The sequence below is a fragment of the Protobothrops mucrosquamatus genome, unplaced genomic scaffold (assembly GCF_001527695.2).
Source record: "Protobothrops mucrosquamatus isolate PMUCROS unplaced genomic scaffold, P.Mucros_1.0 scaffold2885, whole genome shotgun sequence".
In the NCBI taxonomy this organism is placed as follows: domain Eukaryota; kingdom Metazoa; phylum Chordata; class Lepidosauria; order Squamata; family Viperidae; genus Protobothrops; species Protobothrops mucrosquamatus.
The window spans coordinates 183,266-196,547 of NW_015388913.1; the positions used below are offsets into that span (position 1 = coordinate 183,266).

Below are 13,282 nucleotides of genomic sequence, written 5' to 3' on the forward strand. Positions count from 1 at the left end.
ATCATTCACAGCCAGGAAAGGGGGGTGGGAGGAAGAGGGCTCCCTTGTACCCTTGTTCTGGTTAGTTAGCTGAGCTGCAGTTAAGTTTGGCCGTAAGTACGAACGCGGCAAGCCAGGTTCCTGTGCTGCTGATGTTTGATGCATCTCACCAAGGCTATCTTCTGCAGGAGAGGTAGCAGCTTGCCAAAGCTTGGGAGGATATCATGTCAATGAAGGCAACCTAAAAAGTACAGGGAGTCCTCAACTTACGACAACAATTGAGCCCAGCATTCCCGTTGCTAAGCAAGACCGTTGTTAAGTGAGTCTTACCCCATTTGAAGACCACTCTGGCTGCTGTTCTTAAGTGAATCACTGCAGCTGTTCAGTGAATAGCATGGTTGTTAAGCGAATCTGGCTTCCCCACGGACTTTGCTTGTCAGAAGGTCGCAAAAGGGGATCACGTGACCCCGGGACACTGCAACCGTCCTAAGTACATGCCAGTTGCCAAGCCCCTGAATTTTGATCACCTGAGCATGGGGATGCTGCAAGGGTCATCAATGTGACAAACAGTTGTAAGTCCCTTTTTCAGTGCCGTTGTAACTTTGAACCGTCATTCAATGAATTGCTGTAAGTTGAGGACTACCTGCAAACTGGTTGCTCTTTTTTATTTATATCAATCTGCTCCGTTTCTTTCTTTTTTCCCCGTGCAATATTTTATGAGTTCATCAAAATACGGAAATACAAAGAGAAATGAAAACGAGGGGAAAACGAGGGAGGGAAAAAAGGGAAGAGGGAAAAGAGTAGGGGAAAGAGGAAAAGAAAAAGAAAAACAGTGGTTTCCGACTCTTTTTGGCACAGTAAAATAAGGTGCCGTAAAATAAGTTTTTACTTTTGTATCATAATATACACTGGCCATTTCTATAACGACAGACCTATCTAATCAGCAAAACCCAAAATCAAAATTTCATTCATTCATATATATATGTATAATAAAGTTGGAAGGGACCTTGGAGGTCATCTAGCCCAACCCCCTGCTCAGGCAGGAAACCCTATACCATTTCAGACAAATGGCTGTCCAGTCTCTTCTTAAAAACTTCCAGTGTTGGAGCATTCACTACTTCTAGAGGCAGGTTGTTCCACTGGTTAATTGTTTCCACTGTCAGGAAGTTTCTCCTTAGTTCTAGGTTGCTTCTCTCCTTGCTTAGTTTCCATCCGTTGCTTCTTGTCCTGCCTTCATATATAGAGATAGAGATCGATCAATAGATAGATAGATAGAGAGAGGAAAAAAAATCACCTCAGTAGGTCAGTTACTGTTCACCTCTTCTGTAGAAGAGCACCAATAATAATTTTCCTGGCACGTTAAACTCTTGTCTGCCGATTCTGGATCGGCGTCATGTAGTGCCCTCCGTTTTATACTTCTCAAACAAAGCTTTCCTGTTTTGCAAATCTGCCATCATTTCTGGAGGGAATCCAGAAACGGCAAATATTTTACCTCAGAGAGATGGTTTTCCATAGTAATTCCATCCAGGCTAAATCCCAGCAGTTGTCGTTAAACAGAATTCTTTCGCCTACCATTATGCATTATGCAATTCCAGCTTTCGGTCAGTCAGAAGACTGTGACATGTTGGCTTAGGTATGTCAGAACCGTTTGCTTGAACTTTCTGGGCTGATACACCTGGGTTCAGAGGCAGACCTAATAATAATAATAATTAATAATAATAATAATAATTAATAATAATTAATAATAATAATAATAACAACAACAACAACAACAACAACAACAATAATAATAATAATAATAATAATAATAATAATAATAATGGTAAAGTTGGAAGGGACCTTGGAGGTCATCTAGTCCAACCCCCTGCTCAAGCAGGAAACCCTATACCATTTCAGACAAATGGCTGTCCCGTCTCTTCTTAAAAACTTCCAGTGTTGGAGCATTCACCGCTTCTGGAGGCAGGTGGTTCCACTGGTTAATTGTTCTCACTGTCAGGAAGTTTCTCCTTAGTTCTAGGTTGCTTCTCTCCTTGATCAGTTTCCACCCGTTGCTTCTTGTCCTGCCTTCAGGCGCTTTGGAGAATAGCTTGACTCCCTCTTCTTTGTGGCAGCCCCTGAGATACTGGAAGACTGCTATCATGTCCCCCCTCGTCCTTCTCTTCGTTAAACTAGACATACCCAATTCCAGCAACCGTTCCTTATATGCTTTAGCCTCCAGTCCCCTAATCATCTTTGTTGCTCTTCTCTGTACTCTTTCTAGGCCTTATCAACGGTTGAGTTCAGAGATTGCACTGAGAAACGGTCATTTCCTTGCTGGCATGCGAGCTTGTGTGAAGGGTGGTTTGTAAACCCAGGCTCACGATTCACCGTATTGTCAAACCCATTCCAATTAAGATTTATTCAGCGAACCATTTTAGGCAAACAGTGGTTTAACATCATACATCACTTAACTTACCGGGCAATTATATCACTTTAATCGAGAGCTTTCTTAGCTTATTAATGGCAGAATCCTGGGTGTAATGGGGAAATTTAAGCATATAGTCAAGTCTTTCTGCTTTTTTATTTTTCTACAATCCCTCGGTGGTGAGATGGGCGGCATTGAATTAAATAAATATTTATTAAATTTACATGCTCAACTCTCACTTTGCTTTCTTAGGCTGCTGTAACTCTTTGCAGCTTTTGCTCATTTTGTTTCCTTCAGCGTAGGAAAGAAGCAGTCACAAAACAGAAAAACTTACACAGGAGAAAGACAGAACTATATCTGGCTATATCTTTACATTTAGAGTATAACTTTTCCCATTCATTTCATCTGTCAGTTGAAAATAGGCTGACACTCATCGTGTTCTATCAAGATTCCATTCCTTAGACTAATAATTGTTCAATAATATATGTTATAAATGTGCCCCATAAATGTAGATGGAATCCCATACGTTTAGGCTCAGATTTATTTGGATTTAAGACAATTAAAATCAAATGGCCTAAAAGTTGGAAAGTTTCTCACATGTTGACAAAGGAGAGAGACCTTTCTAGAATCATTAAGTTCTAACAGAAGCCAGAATTCCAGTGTGCATTTTGTCCAAAACAGGATTGCTGCAATTAACTTAATTAGCAGCATGTATTATATCCTGAATGTGCCCCATAATGAATAGAAGAGCCAGCCTCAAGCTGCATGCTGCAAAGTGCTATAAACTTTCTAATCTCTCTCTCTCCATCTCTCTCTCCCTCCCTCCCTCTTTCTCTCTTTCTCCCTCTCCGTCTCTCTCTCCCTCTCTGTCTCTCCCTTTCTGTCTCTCTCCCTTTCTTTGTCTTTCCCTCTTTCTCTTTCTCTCTCTCCCTCTCTCTCCCCCTCTCCCTCTCTCTCTCTTTATCCCTTTCTCTCTGTCTCTCCCTTTCTCTATCTCTCTCCCTCTCTCCGTCTGTCTCTTCCTTTCTCTCTCCGTCTCTCCCTTTCTTTCTTTCTCACTGTCTCTCCCTTTATCTGTCTCCCTTTTTCTCCGTCTCTCTGTCTCTTCCTCTCTGACTCTCTCTCCCTCTCTCTCCCCCTGTCTCTCTCTCTCTCTCTCCCTTTCTTTCTCTGTCTCTGTCGCTGTCTCTCTTTCTGTCTCTCTTTCCCTGTCTTTCCCTTTCTTTCTCTTTCTCTGTCTCTCTCCCTCTCTTTCTTTCTCTCTCCCTCTCTCTCTTTCTCTCTGTCTCTCTTTCCCTCCACCTCTTTCTCTCCATTTCTCTCCCCCCCCCCACTTACCCTTCCGTAAATGTCATGGTGTGACGAATGTCAAAGGAATGGAAAGTTACTCAGTAACTATTTTTTTATACCCTTGATCTTATCAATGAGCTGAGTTGGATGACTTTGGCTAATAAGTACTAACCCAGCAACCTAAATAAATGCCTGCGCGGTATATAAATTAGACGCACATTGCCAAGACGGTCTTCAGCAAGGCAGGGAGGAGGGACAGAGGGAGGCGGCCGAGGCAGCGCAGAATGAGTGGAAGGAGCATGGTAGGGCCGGAACCGGTTTCGGCTCCCCGTTGGGAAGTCTTGCTTTCGCCAATCTAGCCCTGGCATCTTCCAAGCCATCAGACTGCAAGTCTATGCAGATTCTCAATCATCCAGGGCACGGTTGTCCCAGAGGTGCTCTTCCAAAAGGCAACTAGACTTTCTTGGGGGGGGGGGTGTTCCTTTGAAAACATTTCGATTCTTATCCAAGAAGCTTCTTCAGTTCTGATTCAGATTCCAAGTCCCATTGTCCACGGCTGGCAAGATGCTTGGCTCGGTAGGTGGAGGGCACAAGAGCTTACAGACCGAGTCAAATGGAGGGTGCCAGTTGAGGAAGGCTGAAGTGGCCCCTTGGCAACTGAAGCCAATGATTGGGATTTATCCCTTCAGCAAACCAACTTGGCCTTTGTGTCATGAACTTCTCTGTCCGGTGTGTAGAACACAGTCCGCACAACCAACATTATTCCATCCCAGGCTCAGTTTGGCTTGTTCTGGAATTGAGCTCTCAGAACAAGCCAACTTAACAGAATAACACGAATAACAGAGTTGGAAGGGACCTTGGAGGTCTTCTAGTCCAACCCTTTGCTCAAGCAGGAAACCATATACCATTTCAGACAAACGGTTGTCCAGTCTCTTCTTAAAAACCTCCAGTGTTGGAGCCTTCACAGCTTCCGGAGGCAGGTTCTTCCACTGATTAATTGTTCTAACTGTCAGGAAATGTCTCCTTAGTTCTAGCCTTCAGGTTTTTGCTTCTGATTTAACCTTACATGCAAACACTTAGAAGCTATCCATTAGGTTTTCAGATGCTTCTCGTCATCAGGGTTAGATCTGGGCCAAATGTTGGTTTTCTGCACAACACAAAGGTTGCTTATAGAAGGTTTAGACTTTTAGCATTTGCAGAATTTGTATATTTTACCAATGCAATATAGAGACTTTTTTCAGACACTTGTGAGGGTGTTTTATTTTTAAAGAAATAACGACTCCCGTTATACTCCTGAAATACTATTCCCCCAAAGGTCTGTTTGACTCTTCTGCTTTAGAAAAGCATTAGCAAGTTGTCTGAACGTGGTCTGAAGTTGTCTGAAGGTTGAATCATTGAAATGGAGTCGAGTTTCAATTATTCCACCTTCAGGCAACTCTACCTGGATAACTGAGAATCTTCACCAAGATTAATCTTCATTGACAAGATGGCCTTTTCAACAAACCATGGGCTGCAAAGTCATGAATAAGAATGGTTGACATTGTTTTTTTCTGCACTTCTCCAAAGCAGGAAGTTGTTTATTTTATGTATATCATTGTTTTGATTTGAGTTTTTCAGTTGTAACTTGCCTTGAGTTTCTCTGATCTAGCTTCCTTATAAATCTAATATATTACCATTGATATTGTTGTTACAGAAGCCTGCATGCCTGTATGCACACACATTTGTTCAAATAATACGGTGGGATCGCTTCTGCTTCTCCCCCACCTCCCATCCTTGAGCTATTGAATCAGTCTTTCTTAACGTCAGCAACTTTAAGCTGTGTGGACTTCAAATCACAGAATTCACCAGCCAGCACTGGGATTTGAAGTCCATACAGCTGGGATTTGAAGTCCATGCAGCTTAGAAATGCTATGTTAGACAGCTGTTGTGGAACATGTAGAAAGTTACACGAAAGGAGGCTTCTTCTGCCCCTTTGAGCCTTCACTTTCTTCCACCTTTTCTCTCCCTCCAGATCCGAGATGAGTGGGGAAACAAGATATGGATCTGTCCCGGTTGCGAAAAGCCGGACGACGGCAGCCCAATGATTGGGTGTGACGATTGCGACGATTGGTATCACTGGTAAGTGGTGGAGGCCACGCTCAGCTTTCGAAGTCATGTGGTGGAACCGTTGTGGGAATTCTGGGAGTTGTAGTCCCAGGCCTACACACGATATAGTGTTCTCCTTGGAAATGATTGTTTATTATCTAAGATTGCAGTGCTGTCAACCTATTGCAGTGGTGGCAAACCTATGGCACGGGTGCCAGAGGCGGCACTCAGAGCCCTCTGTGTGGGCACACGCATCATCGCCCCAGTCCTAGGCCTTCAGCTGGGTTTTATAAAATGTTTTCGCTTTAGGCCTCCGCCACCGTGTGCAAAAAAAAAAAAAGGTTCAATCAATCAGTCAATTTCAGCTTCTTGCGGGGAAAAAAAAGATCTTGCAAAGTTGGAATTGATTGATTGAACTTTTTAGTCCCACCCAGTCTGCCGTTACCATCATAGCCACGCCCACCCAATGGGCCACACACACCCAATGGGCCACACACACCCGGCACCCGACGATGCATAAGTGGGTTTTGGGTTGCAGTTTGGGCACTCGGTCTCTAAAAGGTTCAAACCATCACTGACCTATTGTAATCAGCTGGAAGCATTCAGACAAGATCTCAACACTAAAGTGTCCAAAACACAAAAACTATCCGAATTGGGTCTTTTGGTCTACCTGCAATCATTTCTCAAAACTTTGCAGGCAGTGCTTACCATCAGTCTGTATTTCAAGGTGGCAGAAAGGAGGACATTACAGTATATGCAAATAATCTTGGGGTAGGCAACCTTGGCTCTTTTATGACCGGTGGACTTCATCTTCCAGAATTCCTGAGCCAGCCATGCTGAGGGGAAAGGGAGAGGTTTCCAAGCTGAGCCATGCTGGCTCAGGAATTCTGGGAGTTGAAGTCCGCGAGTCATAAAAGACCCAAGGTGGCCTACCCCTGGTCTAGTGGCTTAAGGCACCAGGCTGGAAACCAGGAGACCATGAGTTCTGGTCCCACCTTAGGCATGAAAGCTGGTCAAGTGACTTTGGACCCATCACCAGGAGACAATGAGGTCTAGTCCCACCTTAGGCAAGGAAGCCGATTGGGTGACTTTGGGCCAATTACCAGGAGACAGTGAGTTCTAGTTCTGCCTTGGGCGTTAAAGCCAGCTGGGTGACTTGAGGTCAGTATCTTTCTTTCATAGCCCAACTCACCTCACAGGGTCGTTGTTGTGAGGAAAACAGAAGGAAGAAGCTGAGTTGGATATGTTTGCCCCCTTGAATTATTTGTAAAAATAATAAAGGCTGGATGGCTGGCTGGCATGATGGATGGATGGATGGCATGATGGTGGCATGATGGATGGATAGATGGCATGATGAATGGATGGATGAATGGATGGATGGATATACCGTAGATACTATATTTAATAGTATCAGGCACGAAAGATCAAGTCCACATATGAAGGTCCAATTAAACTGATTTATTGCTAAAAAAAAACAAGTATAAGAATTTTCTCAACTAAGTGTTAGCACCTGCTTGCAGTTAGATAAAGACCAGCAGAATTCAAGGAGAGTTGGACTTTAGTCTGCTTGTGGCTACCTAGAAATTCTGGACTCATTCCTCTTTTAACTCCGCCCTCAGGTTCTGCCACCTCCTTCTCCTACCATAAGTAAATGTAAAAATCAAGTTAAATCTGGTTTATTTTTTTCTTCAGCCCTTCGGGGGCATTCCATCCCCAGGCCTAACACAAGCCCTCATTTTTAAATGATTTTATAGACCCCTATCTTGGGCAAACAGGCTTCGGTAGCAGCCAAGTGATACATTTGGCCTGTTCGTACTCTTTGCGGTATTGAATTCCTTCTTGCAAAGCACTGGTGTGAATATAGCGTTCCCTGAATTTTCATTACTTAAATAATCCTAAGAGTATTTTTTCGGAACTGAAAAACAGACCCGTTCTACAACTGAAAGGATTTATTCAGCGAACTGAGTAATCGTTCTACACATTTAAACAGACAACTGATCTCAGTGGCTATTAAAAAAAAAAAAGTTTAAACTTTTTTCCCTCAGCTCTTTAATTTCCTATATTTCTCAGCTAAATAAATAAAAGCTCTGGCTTGCGTGTTCATATCTGTTTAAAGGATGGGGAAATACAATCAAAAAACATGATTAAAAACAGTAAAGGAAGCACTACCAAAAAAAAGAAAAAAAACTCAGAAAGAAAATTATTTATGTACAGATGCATTCCAGTTTATGCACGCTGTGGAAAAAAATATATATATCAGGAAGTACAATTCAGAGAAAACGCATAACGCTAATACTCAGAGATAGACAGCTATTCTAAGTATCTAAGGACACATTTCATGAGAAACTACAGGAAATAACCGTTGTGTAAATCCACCGGTGCCTCGTTTTATTCATATCTACAGGAGATTTTGAGGTGGGGGAAAACACGAGATCAGCGCTGACGCCACTTAAATTAAAATCGTGGAATCTCTTCCGTGTAGGCGATGCCCCATACAATTTCGTGTGTGTGTGTGTGAAAGTAAAGCCATCCTCAAACAAAACGTATTGTTTTTTTTTAAAAAACCCACATTCTATCAAACCACCATCACAGGATGGTGAACTGTCGCTCCATTGCCTTTAAATCAAATTACAGTGACTTAACACTGATTCGTTTAGTGACTATTCGAAGTTACGACGGCACTGAAAAAAGTCCTTTAGGACTGTTGGTTTTTTTCACACTTACTGTACAACCGTCTCAGCCTCCTCATGGTCACGTGATCAAAATTCCGACGCTTGGCAACTGGCATGTACTTACGACGGTTGCAGCATCCCGGGGTCACGTGATTCCCTTTTGCGACCTTCCGAGAAGCCAAGTCAGTGAGGAAGCCAGATTCAAATTAACAACTGTGTGTGACTAACTTAACCCCTGAGGTGATTCACTTAACCCCCCCGGGGCAAGAAAGGCCGTAAAATGGGTCAAACCTCACTTAACGACGGTTTTGCTTAGCCACAGAAATTTGGGGCTCAGCTGTGGCCGTAAGTCAAGGACTACCTGTAGTTATTTAATCCTGTTTAATTTGTAGGAATTGGTTCTCCTTCTCTGCCGCCTTCATTTCTTGTCCCTTTCCTTCGCAGGCCTTGCGTCGGCATCACGGCTGCTCCTCCAGAAGAGATACAGTGGTTTTGCTCCAGATGCGCCAGCAAAAAGAAGGACAAAAAACACAAAAAGGGGAAGCACAAAGCACACTGAGGTTGTGGAGAATTGTCAGGCGGGAGCCCTGGACCTTCCTGTTTCCAAGTCCTCTTTCAGAGGGATCCGGTCCAGCTTCTGCTGCCTGTCCGTTGCTGTCACATTTCTGAGGATTTGGATTCCTGGAGGGAACCACAAAGATGCACAATCTTAAGACACAATTCTGTCCCTCCAGTTGTCTCTCACTTTCTCTCTCTCTCTCTCTCCTCCTTCACCAAGTGTGACAGACATGAATTGAGAATTTATGGACTCACCAACCAGAAGAACAATCAACAGAGACTTTTGTAAATATTGCCGCCTTTTCCAAGTTTGCGTTTGCCCGGTTTAAGAAGCGGGAGAGGCTAATAATTATGATCCTTTTGAAGCCCTTGGAGTGATTTACACAGCCTCTGCAAAGCCAGAAAATCAGATGTGACTCGGGATGGAGTAAAGGACTGGTAGATATTTTTCTGACGGGAGTATTTGAAACTTTCTCCTCGTTTTTTTTCCTCCTCCCATTTTTTTTTTTACAACAACGTAAATAAATTTGCCTTAGCTTTTTGTGTAATAACTTCCCTTTTCTTTTTGGGGTGTGCGTTTGTCTATTGGGGTGGTACGTTTCTCTTCTACAACTGAAAATACGAGTTAGAATTTTTCTCTCCCCTCCAAAGCCCAGTAGAATTAAGATTCAAAAATACTCCATCTTTGAAAAAAGAACAGATTCTCGCTTCGCTCATTTCAAAAGTTCATCCAAGCACTTCCTGGAAATAGATGTATTTGTTTATTTTACTCAGGTTGATATTTAGAAGGCACCGTGGCTATTTTAAAATTGGCTACCGTACAGGTAGCTTTCGACTTCGAACCACAATTGATCCCAAAATTTCCCTTACCTAAGTGAGACAGTTACCAAATAAATATGGCCTCATTTTATGACCTATCTTGCCGCAGTTGTTAAGTGAATCACTGCAGTTGTTCGTTGGTAACACAATTGTTAAGTGGATCTGGCTTCCCCGTTGACTTTGCGTGTCACAAGTTCACAAAAGGGGAACGTGACCTTGGGACACTGCAACTGTCATAAGTACATGCCAGTTGCCTAGTGTCCAAATTTTGATCACATGACCAGGGGGATGCTGTAATGGTTTGTAAGTGTGAAAAACGGTCATATGTCCCTTTTTACAGTGCCGATGTAACTTCAAACAGTCACTAAACCAATGATAGTTAAGTCAAGAACTACCTGTAGTTTATCCAAGCACTTCCTAGAAATAGATTTTTTGACTCAAGTCGATACCTGGAAGGCACTGCAACTATTTTGAAATTTGCCTCAGAATTATTTTTAGGACTTTGTTGTTTTACTTTTTATATATATATTTTCCTCATGTTGTGGAAGGTTCTATAGATTTCTGGATGCGGATGTGATGGAGACTCAATCCGTGTATTCATGTCTACTTTTTCAACCCAAGACTTTAAAGCAGGGGTCTCCAAGCTTGGCAACTTTATGACTCATGGACTTCAACGCCCAGAATTCCTCAGCCAGCCAGGGAATTCTGGGAGTTGAAGTCCACACGTCTTAAAATTGCCACGTTCAGAGACCCCCTGCATTAAAGATACAGCTTTTTTTCTGTCTCTTTTACCTCAGAACCAAAAGATGCTGGCCAATAACATTATAAGGATCCATCGTATTCTGCGTTTTGAAATTCAGATTTAAAATTCCTTGTATTTACTGGAATAACAGGCCCATGGAAATAACTGTGAGCAGTGCATGGATGTATTTTAGTCAGCATGTTTTTTCTTCATATCTTTGGGGCTAATGTTCAGGAAACACCTGAGGCTGTGGTGAGAAAACAGGGTTATTTAAATATATGGGTTTTGCCACCTAAATGCAGGTCTTTTTCATAAGAGTGGTTTAAAAGAAGAAAGAGAAACTCACTTGTGCATATTGAAAATATCCTTAATTTGTGATCAGAAGTTGACCAGAAGCTGCCAACTTCTATCTATGCTTAGCCTGCAAATTGATCTTTTTTTTTTTATTAAAAAAGATCAGGTTTTTTCTGCAGCTGGGAAGTTTAATGCAAGATGCTCGACCAAAATGGGAGACTTAGTCGGCCTGTCACGTGTCCGAATTGAACCTGGTGGATTTTCAGGAGCGCCCCTCTCTTTTAAACTTTGGCACGCGTTCTTTTAAAAGACCGCTAAGGAGTTTTAATTCTGGGAATTAAAACTCCGCTAAAGAAAGAAGCCTGAGCTTTATGTAAACAGTAGCAGAGAGAATTTTAAGTCAGAAATCTGTTCTTTTCTACTTAGTCACTGGTCAATCTTGACCAGACTCGCATTCAAATCAGAATAGGAATCAGACTTTTGTTTGCTTTTCAATTTGGTTTTATGACCTTTTTTTATATATATATAATGCAGTTTTGGAAAAGGCAAATTCCATTCGGGCTTCAGATGTACATTATTCCTACTCTGGGCCAACAAAATGGTTGCCATGAGACCCACAGATATTATTTGTCCGTTTGTCAAAGAGGTAAATAAACCGTGGTAGAAATACGAAGTCCACATTCCCCATTGCGCTTAAGGAAAAAAAAATATAGTTTCCTGGTTCAGAAGTTAAATTACTGTGCTTTTTATTTTTACGGTCAACAAGTTCTCTGGACAAATAGGGTGATTTTAAAACATGAAAAGATCAGAATCAGAAGCCGAACAGAACACATTAATAAATAACGCAGGAGAAAATGTTGCAAACAAAAAAAAATAGCTGAGCCATTATTTTGTTATAAAGTGGACACTGAAACAAATTACATGAATACAGGTAGTCCTCGACTTACAAGTGACCATTTAGTGACCATTCAAAGTTACAACAACACTGGAAAAAGTGACTTGTGAGTGTTTTTCACACTGAACGACCATTGTAATCACGTAATCAAAATTTGGATGCTTTTTAACTGACTCGTATTTATGACGGTCGTGGCGTCCCGGGGTCATGTGATCCCCTTTTGCGACCTTCTGACAAGCCAAGTCAATGGGGAAGCCAGATTCACTTAACAACCGTGTTGTTCAACTTAGTGGTGGCAAGAAAGGTCGTAAAAGCGGACAAAGCTCCCTTAACAACTGTCTTGCTTAGCAACCAAATTGTAGGGTCTGTTGTGGTTATAGGTTAAGGACTACCTGTATTAGTTGGGGGAGTTTTATCACTGGAAGCTTTCAAGAAGAGACTGGTCTGCCATCTGTCAGAAATGGTGTAGGGTCTCCTGCTTGGGTGGGGGGGGGGGTTGGACTAGATCAGGGCTTTTCAACCTTTTCACCCATTGTACCACTTTTAGGATATGGCAACATCTGAGTACCACCAGTCGCCTAGCAAGGTGTCAAAAACCTGATGACCCAAAAAAAAAAAAAAGGAAAAAAGTGATAAAGTACAGGTAGTCCTCGACTTACAGCAGTTCGCTTAGTGACGGTTCGAAGTTACAATGGCACTGAAAAAAGTGCCCCCCAAGCCACAGCCGAGCAAGACACCTGCCTGCCCACCCGGCGGCGCTCTTCCTCCTGTCCGAGGTTTTCATTGTGAGCATTTCTGTTGAGGATTGGCAGCGGTGATGGGGTGGGGAGTGTTTGGTTTTTATTCCCCCCCATCTGCTGGATGGTTGCAGCAGGTTTTGGTCACTTCACATGACCCTGGGACACTGTGACCGTCATAAATATGAAACAGTTGCCAAGCATCTGAATGTAAATCACAAGACCCTGGAGATGCTGCAACATTCCAGCTGATCGGCGCTTCTTCTGGGCTCAGCAGAAGCGCCAGGATCAGCACCGAGCTCCAGCTGGAGCCTGGCGCTGATCCTGGTGCTTCCGCTGAGCCCTGACAGCCCCGAAGAAGCGCCGATCAACTGGAAAGCGGCACTGATCCTGGCGCTTCTGCTGAGCCCTGACAGCCCAGGGCTGTCGCTCTCTCGCTCAGGCTTGTGCGGTGCTACTGGTTCAGCTCATTCCCCTCCCCCGCTACCACTTTTCTAGGATGTTCGCGTACCACCTGCCAGGTGCCGATGTACCACAGGTGGTGCCCGTACCACTGGTTGAAAAGCCCTGGACTAGATGACCTACAAGGTCCCTTCCAACTCTGTTATTCTATTCTAAATCCAGAACCCCACAAATGGCAAGGACGGGAGCAGGATGGAGAGATGGAGAACGTAATTATTTATTTAGCGTACGGCATATCGTACACGGACTTGCAATATGGATTAACATTTTGCCTAGAAAACACCGTAAAATTTGAATGTTAAAAAGAGCTATATTCAGATATCTAGGCCATCTAACCACTGAAGT

The 13,282-nt window shown here is 43.0% G+C and overlaps 1 protein-coding gene across 1 annotated transcript in view; it reads left to right on the forward strand.

Annotated features, from left to right (window-relative positions):
* Positions 1 to 9,471, forward strand: part of TAF3 (TATA-box binding protein associated factor 3) — a 13,518-nt gene extending 4,047 nt beyond the window's left edge. Inside the window, exons 2-3 of the mRNA XM_015825931.1 lie at positions 5,685 to 5,791; positions 8,875 to 9,471. Of these exons, the coding sequence (XP_015681417.1) occupies positions 5,685 to 5,791; positions 8,875 to 8,989 (222 nt within the window). The 3' untranslated portion in view covers positions 8,990 to 9,471. The remainder of the gene's footprint in view (positions 1 to 5,684; positions 5,792 to 8,874) is intronic.
* Positions 9,472 to 13,282: the final 3,811 nt, after the last annotated feature.